The sequence below is a fragment of the Cibotium barometz genome, chromosome 54 (genome assembly GCF_041138505.1).
Source record: "Cibotium barometz isolate CiBa-2024 chromosome 54, ASM4113850v1, whole genome shotgun sequence".
In the NCBI taxonomy this organism is placed as follows: domain Eukaryota; kingdom Viridiplantae; phylum Streptophyta; class Polypodiopsida; order Cyatheales; family Cibotiaceae; genus Cibotium; species Cibotium barometz.
The window spans coordinates 21,005,638-21,014,663 of NC_141099.1; the positions used below are offsets into that span (position 1 = coordinate 21,005,638).

At 39.8% G+C, this 9,026-nt stretch overlaps 1 protein-coding gene across 1 annotated transcript; it reads left to right on the plus strand.

The window, feature by feature from the left end:
* Positions 1-1,884: 1,884 nt before the first annotated feature.
* LOC147607941 (protein SRC2-like) lies at positions 1,885-3,024 on the plus strand. The gene has a single exon (XM_086789986.1). It carries the CDS (start codon positions 2,028-2,030, stop codon positions 2,655-2,657), a length of 630 nt encoding a protein of 209 aa, XP_086646112.1. The 5' UTR covers positions 1,885-2,027; the 3' UTR covers positions 2,658-3,024.
* The last annotated feature ends 6,002 nt before the right edge of the window (positions 3,025-9,026 follow it).

Consider the following 9,026-nt stretch of genomic DNA (forward strand, 5'->3'; position numbering starts at 1 on the left):
AAGGTGATTGCTCTCAGAATTACCCCTGTTTTGCAAGAAGTCATTTCTAAGAAACAGCATGGGTTTATTAAGGGAAGATCAATATATGATAATATCTTTGCTGCCATGTTAGGAAGAGATGTTGCCCTTAAAACTCATAAAAAATGTATCATGTTGCAACTAGATCTGGAAAAGTCTTGTTACAGGGTGCATTGGTCTTTTGTTAATAAGAATGATGGAGAAATTTGGCTTTGGAACTAAAATGGCAACATGTATTTACACCTTGACTTAGGGTGGGCACTCTAATGTCTTATTAAATGGGAGGGTGGTTGGGGGGTTTGAGGTAAACAGATCTGTAAGGCAAGGTTGTCCTCTTGCTCCCCTCTTATTTGCTATTGCTTTCCACCCCTTGGTGGTGTTATCTAGAAGATGCCTGTAGAGTTGGGAGTATCATTGGGCTGAAATTGAGATACAGTGAGCAACTGATTATACAGTGCTTTGTTGATGATTCTTTGTTGTGTATAGAAGCTGAGAATAACAATATAAGACTAGCTTTGGATATTATACATGATTTTGCTGTAGCATCTGGATCCTGATGTAACATTTAGAAATCCAGAATTATAAGCTTGATTGAGGACAATGATTTTGATTTGCAGAGGCGGGGGTGTGAGGTGGCCCAAAAAGGACAAACTGCCATACTGTTGGGAATTCCATTTGGGGTGGATGTTACAAACAAACAGATGAATAAATGGGCTATAAATAGATTTTTAGAAAAGCAGAGGAAATGGGAAGGGATTAGATTGTCTTTTCATAACAGAATTGCAATATGTAATGCTGTGCATATTATGTTTCTATGTCTTGTAATGGATTTTGGAAAGAGTCATTGGAGAAGGATAGTGGATCCTATTAGAGATTTTTTATGGAGGAATGGCAAAGCTTCGAGAAGGGTTCTAGCCTAGTTGGCCTGGGACTTTGGCTTGGGCCTGGGACAAGCTGTATGCTCCAAAAGGGGGGGCATTGGAATTTTGCATTTACCTACTCAAACCCGTGCAAGGGTTGCTTTACTGCTTTCCAAATGCTTTCATCAGGATGAAACATGGTCTGTCATGGTGAGAGAGTTAGTAGAACCGGCACTGGTTCAAGCTAAAGTTATGTGGCAGGGTTGGGGGTGGAAAGACAAACTATCCTCCTATGCTCCTCTGAAGTTGACAACTTCCCCTTTTTGCAGTATGATGTTCAAGAGGTGGAAGGATGGGTTGAGCCTTATGACCTGGGATGGGGGATGAACAGTGTCAGGTAATTCTATGCTTAGCCTGGGGACCAGACATACTCATGTAAAAATTTGGTCCAAAAAGGGGGACATATTGGAGAAACAAACCCCTACCGAGGCCATGATGGAGGTTTGCATCTTGTTGGGTTACCAGATCTCTTGCGAGCAATCCAATTTTCTTTTGGAGGATGATAGATGGACTCTGTTGTATAATTTACTAAATGAAGTGAAATTTGAGAAGTAGTGGGGCAGCCTGATGTAGCTTTGGATGTAATTGGCACAGTTGTGTACTCAGCTTAGTTGTGTACTCAGCTTTCAGTTAATATTATTATTGATTAAAAAATATAAAAATAAAAGCACGTTGATAATCTGTTTGCTTTTGGAAACCTTTAAAGACGGACGGATGACACACCCGCTGGATTTGCAACTTTTGCTAGAACGCTGATTAACTAAGACACGTAGAGGAGACACGCGGAACGACTTGACGAAGTCAAAGTCAAAGTCTGTTCCTAAAGAAAATACGAGGAAAGGTCTGTGCGCTAAGTCAAAGTCAAAGTCTGTTCCTAAAGAAAATACGAGGAAAGGTCTGTTGTCCTTCCGCGCAGCTGTACTAACGCCCAAATATGTAAGAAGAGGAGCACCGCAGCTTCACGAGAGAGAGAGAGAGAGATCAGCAAATACGCTCACGTAATTAAGCAACGCTGCTTTCCTCCGTCGATTAATCCTACTCTCCTTGCTTTTTGCAAGTGCGCAACCGGCCGCACGTGCACACCACCGTATGGACGACGTAGCCAATATGCTGGAGCTGCGCATCAGCTCCGCCGAGGATCTCAAGGACGTCCGACGCCTGAAAGTAGGCAAGATTATGCACCCCTACGCCGTCGCCTGGCTCACACGCGGAGGCACGCGTATCGACGGCCTGCACAAAATCGACCCGCGCGACCTTCCCCACTCGTCCGCCCTGCCTCGCGCAGACGCCCAGGACGCAGACGAAGACGGCACCTTGTACCCCGTCTGGCCCAAGCACCATCCGGGCCTCACAATCACCGTGAAGAGCGCCCCCACCCTCAGGAGTGCCTTTCTTGTCATCCGACTCTTCGGCCAGCGCAGCCGCTCGTCCCTGCCCAACCCCAAATCGAGCAGGGTCGTGGGCACCGTCACCGTCCCGCTGGCGGACATCCTGAACGACGGCGGCCCTGTCTACACCCATTGGCAACTGCTCAGCTATAATGTGAAACGACCATCCGGGCGCCTGCAAGGTGTGTTGAACTTCTCAGCGCGCTTCGCTCCAGCACGGCCGGCGCCAACGCTTCTACCACCGTCCGCACCACCCTTAAGCCTCTACAGTTACGCAGGCCCAGAATTTGATCACGCCTCGTGGCAACAAGAACAAAACCAAACCCTTTGATTTATACAAATTTATATTTAAATCATGGAACACCCACATCACACTCCACGCATATGGTGAGAAAAATATCCTTCAAATAATTAAACCTTTATAAGGCTTTTTGGCTTTTTCAACCCTTCAAAAAATATTTCACCCCACACATAGCAAATGTGATTAAAAGTGTTCAACCCACCCATCTTACATCATCAACTAGTACAAGTTCACGCAAGGTGGTGGGCATGATCTACATGCATTCATGGTCGGCCATCCCTCAAATCTGTAGGGTGACTCCCAAATTTTAAGGTGAAAAGTAAGTTGATCATCACATAGACGTCAAATTACAATATGAAAAACCACTCTACAGCTTGGCTAAACACAGTGATAATCATGTATTAATCATTGACGAAATGTACCTATGGCTTGTTAATATTCAAAAGAGAACTCAAAGAAATAACAACTCATATAAAAATGCAACATGAAGTTTAAAAACTTACAACTAGCCTGACGCGATAAGAAACATTAGTAAACAACCAATCATTATTCAAAAACTTGCATGATCATTTACCCTCATACAATTTCTCATTTAGAGTACATGATCACACTTTATAAAGTTGGGAGCCAATAAATAGACATATTAATAAGATGCAACTAAGCAATCGACAAGAAAATATCAATCCTATTCAATGCTCCTCCCTCGTCAATGTTATTACTGTCGGTTGCTCTATTTTATAAGGCCACCTACATGAGGAGAAGAAACGTTGTGTAGATGCCAAACAATGCTAGGTTAGACATTAGGATTGGCCAAAGGTGGCCAGATGGAGATGGCTTGTGTAGCCCAAGCTCTGAAACATGTAAGAAAGTATAACTTTTGTAAGGTGAAATGTAAGTTGATCATCACATAGACGTCAAATTATAATATGAAAAACCACTCTATAGCTTGGCTAAATAGGATACAATAATTTTTGACTAAATGTAGCTATAGCTTGTTAATATTCAAAAGAGAGTTCTCAGAGAAATAACAATTAACATAAAAATGCAACATGAAGTAAAAAACCTTAAAGCTAGGCTAACACGATAAGAAACATTAGTAAACAACCAGTCCTTATTCAATAACTTGCATGAGCATTTACACTTATACAATTTCTCATTTAGAGTAAATGGTCACACGTCAAAAAGTTGGGAGCCAATAAATAGACGCAACTAAGCAATCTAGAAGAAAATATCAATCCTATTCAATGCTCCACCCTCGTCTCAACACCCTCATCAATGTTATTATTGTCAGTTGCTCTATTTTAAAAGGCCACCTACGTGAGGAGAAGAAACATTATGTTGAGTATACCTAGATGCCAAACATGAGGAGAAGAAACTTTGTGTTGAGTATACCTAGATGCCAAACAGTGCTAGTTTAGACACTAGGATTAGCCAAAGGTGGCTGCATGGAGATGGCTTATGTAGCCCAAGCTCTGATAACATATAAACTTTCTAAGGTGACACATAAGTTGATCATCACATAGACGTCAAATTACAATATGAAAAATCACTCAGTATAACTTGATAGGGTGATAATCATAAATTAATCATTGACTAAATGCTCGACTAAATGTAGCTACAGCTTGTAATATTCAAAAGATAAATTAAGCTATGGCTTGTAATATGAAAAACCACTCTATAGCTTGGCTAAACAGGATACATTAATTGTTGACTAAATGTAGCTATGGCTTGTTAATATTCAAAAGAGAACTCGGGGAAATAACAATTCACATAAAAATGCAACATGAAGTTAAAAACCTTAAAGCTAGGCTAACACGATAAGAAACATTAGTAAGCAACCAGTCATTATTCAATAACTTGCATGATCATTTACACTTATACAATTTCTCGTTTAGAGTAAATGGTCACACGTCAAAAAGTTGGGAGCCAATAAATAGACATATAAATAAGACGCAACTAAGAAATCTAGAAGAAAATATCAATCCTATTCAATGCTCCACCCTTGTCTCAACACCCTCATCAATGTTATTATTGTCAGTTTTGCTCTATTTTAAAAGGCCACTTGTGTGAGGAGAAGAAACATTATGTTGAGTATACCTAGATGCCAAACATGTGGAGAAGAAATTTTGTTTTGAGTATACCTAGATCCCAAACAGTGCTAGTTTAGACACTAGGATTAGCCAAAGGTGGCTGGATGGAGATGGCTTATGTAGCCCAAGTTCTAATAACATATAAACTTTCTAAGGTGAAACGTAACTTGATCATCACATAGATGTCAAATTACAATATGAAAAATCACTCTATAACTTGATAGGGTGATAATCATAAGTTAATCATTGACTAAATGTAGCTATGGCTTGTAATATTCAAAAGATAACTCAAAAAAAATAAAAAATCACATAGAAATGTGACAAGAAGTAAGAAACCTTATAGCTAGGGTAACATGATAAGAATCATTAGTAAACAACCAATCATATCATTCAATAACTTGTATGAACGTTTACGCTTATACAATTTCTTCTTTCACTAGGAATTTTTTGGACCCAAAAAGGGCCTCCTAAGGATTCCTAATTTTAAGGGATTAGAGCTTAAAAAGCTGGGCTTAAGGGAGAAAAAGGCTATGATGACCCCTATTTTTTGCCTTGCCACATCAGCCATACCCCCCTAGTTTCACTTTTTAAAGGGAATATTCTCATACTCTCTCTCTTACTTTTTGACTTTTCTCATACTTTCTCTCTTACTTTTTGAATTTTTTATCTTCACTCTCTACAAATTGAATCTTTCTTGTCAGTTTGAAATCTCCTTCCTCATTAACTCCCACCATATCTCCCTTCCACATCAGCAAAACATTCTCGTATTTAGGTGGGCCCCAAAAAGTGAAAAATTTTTATTTTTCATTTTTTTCATTTTGAGGTGGAAAAAACACCACCCAACCAATATGTATAATGAAAATAGTTTTTTTTCTCCAAAAACCTTGTAATTCAAGGGTCACATCAGAAGCTTGTCAGGAGCCAGTACATCCATAACTAACTGTCAGGTGCCCACAACCCCATAAACATAACTAACTGTTAGGAACCACTACATCCATGAGATCCCAAAATTGTGGGAACCCCAAAAATTATTATTTTTTAATTTTTCTTATAAATGTAATTTATTGATGAAAAACTCCATGTTAGTATATTTGTATATCAAAAATATCATTTTCTACTTAGAAAAATGGATTTGTGTTAAACCTCCAATAGCAAAGTTTTAACAGTCTCTCACTCTCTCTCTCTCTCTCTCTCTCTCTCTGTCTCTTCATATGAGGATCTCTCTACTTTAGCTTCTTCCTCTGCTTAGCTATGGATCCTTTGCAAGCTACGTGTGTAGCCCCTTGTGAAGCTAGAAAACGGAAGGTTGATTTACACATTCGTATTCCTGAAGAGTATGACAGCTCTAAAAAAACCCATCCTACTGATGCACAATCTGTCCAAGCTCATAGGATAGCTAAGGAGAAAAATGTAGATCTTTGGGTTGATGGGTGTCTCTATCCAATTGACCCTCCATTAAGAGCAAACCCTTCTTTCCGTGATTTATCATCTTTTATGCAATTTGTTGGTGAAGGAGAGCTTGGCTTGTTAGGATACTACAGAAGATTGACTACAAGTGGAGCTTGGCAAACCCATATTCTCCAATCTCAATTGCAAGCATCACAATTCACTCTTTTAAAATGTCAAGAAGGACTTAAAACATCATCAGATAAAATGAAAGAGATCCTCGCAGAGCAGAGAATGTGGAGAAGGATGCAAAGATTCAAAGGCTAGAGGAACTTATCAAATGACTCAAAGCAACACCAAATGGTGCTCGTGAACGCAAAAAGACATTGGCTGGTATAGAATCTCTTGCGTTTAAAGGTGGAGCATGGAAGAAAAGGATTCGTACAACAAAATAAGTAACATAAACTTTCATTATGCACTTAGTGATTTAAACAAAATAGTCATGATTTGTGTTCTGCCACCATGAATTTTCTGCAAAGAGGTGTGTGGTTCTAACGAAGAGGGATGGAAGGATTTGGGCAAAGCCATTTTGAATATACCAAGGATATTCTCTCAATTATTACTGACCCTCATCGTTCTAAAATACGCCAAGCTGTTGTCAGCAATGTAGTGAGCGAGATTACCACCTCCATCGATTCTTCATTAATTCAACATGCTTGTGATGTGGTTGGAAACAACATGAAAGGGTACCAAGCAATCCGTCAGGTTGTAAAAGATGCATTTCTAAGTCAAGGAATCACTGGCACTTTATTTCCTACACTCAAGGTGATTCACAATGTCAAGCGTATCAATAATGATGATGTGCAGCGAGTTATAGGACTGTTTTATCATGTTGTGGGCACACTAACATTAGACACAGGGTCGAGCAGAAAGAAAATCAAGACAACAAGTACATAATTTCACTATGATGTTTATAATAACATCTTTGTTAATATTGAGAGACTACAACAAGCTATGGTGAAGTTCTATCATCTTTCACCAAAAGGTGAGAACTTGCAATTGCTACTATTCATGTTTTTCAGTAAAAAATGATTGCAGTTTTAGGGAGCACACTTTCATTTGTGCTCAAGCTAGATGAGTGCCAAATTATGAAAGGTCGGAAGCTGGAACGTATGAGCATTACGCTCATGAACGAGGCCATGATATGTGCATGGAAAAAGACTACCAAGCCAAGTTTTAGTGTGCAATCTGAGAAAGAGGTCTGGTGGCTTGGTGCATTCGAGGTATCGAAGGAGACACATGAGGTATTGACATGGATGTTTGAAAGGACTCCTTGGATAACAGATGTAATCAAAAAGCAAATTGATGGTCAACTTTTAGATGTAGAAAACATAGGAAAGTTGAAGGTGGATTGGCATCTTGGGGGAGATTTGAAGACAATTAAATGCATGATGGGTTGTGCTCAAGACGGCACGACATCAAGATGGCCTTGTCCATACTGCAATGCTCAAATTGATATTCCTAGGCAGAAAAAGACAAATGGAAAAGGTATGCAGAAGGTTGGTTCTGTTGGGAAGGATGCCTTGAAAGGTACCAAGAAAGGGAAGAAGCAACAGGAAGATGTAGTACATCCAACCGAGTCAACTCATGTGATGAAGATGAGGAACAACCAAATGCAAGATGGGTGAAAGGTGTCATGTCTCCTGATATGCTAGGAGAACCAAACAGGAATTCAAATTGGAGCCCCATCATTAATTTTCCACTAAAGAATATTCACTTTTACACACTTTATGCATTCATGAGAATCTTTGACGATCGATTGCTTAAGTGCCATATCGATTATGCATTCACAATGCCTACACAAGAGAGGAAAGTTGTAGCCCTTGGTAAATTAGAGCATCTTTTGAATTCTCTGGGCTGCCATGGCGGAAACGTGAAAATTGAAATGAATAAGCAGGCCTCTGGTATGTCAATACGAGGTTGCTCAAAAGGTCTCCATGACTGGAACAAAGGCAAGGAGATTTTTGGAGAAGCCAACAAACATAGAGAATTCAAAGAAGACTTGGGGACTCTGGAAAGACCTGTGTGTAATCACCACAAATGTAGATTGTCCAATGCCAGCTCTTGTAAATATGCGCAAATAGCTTTGGATAAATTTCAATAACATGGTTTGCATTATGAATCAAAGTAGCACAACTGTCCACCAAGAACGAGCATCATTCCAATAACATATCATAGAATTCACCAAAAGTGTGCTAGGTGCTTGGGGAGAGAGTAAAGTAACACACTATATGGTAGGTTGTACAATAAAAAAATAAACTGGTATTTTAACCTGGACTTTTTCTAATTAAATTCTATTGTCATGTGTACAGCACATAGTTTATGCGCATGGTGCATATTTCATGAACAAGTATGGATCGCTCGTCGACATGTGGAGTACCCAAGGGATGGAGAAATCACATTATAAAGCAAGAGGGGTTTATTAAAAATACAAGACATGGAGGTGGAGCTTCTGCAGGAGGAACACGTACAAACTATCTACAAGAGATGTTCAATTGGTTTTATCGCACAACCTTTGGAAGGGTATTGGTTAGGGAGCGGGCCCAACAATCAAAGCTTGCACAAGAGGCACGCAAGGCTACAAAAAGTCATGCTCGGCTTGAATGGTTGCAGACCAATTCTCCCCATAGGCATGGTGCTTAGCATGCACACGAATGAGGAGACAAGGGAGGTGTTGGGTTGTGCATGCACCAGCACAAATTCTCCCCATAAGCATGGTGCTTAGCATGCACACGAATGAGGAGACAAGGGAGGTGTTGGGTTGTGCATGCACCAACACAAATCTAGATGTAAAAAGGCTAAGAAAATAAGTTTAGTTAGTGTTTTTTTTGCTCTAAAAAAACTATTAATAGTTCCTTCTCTC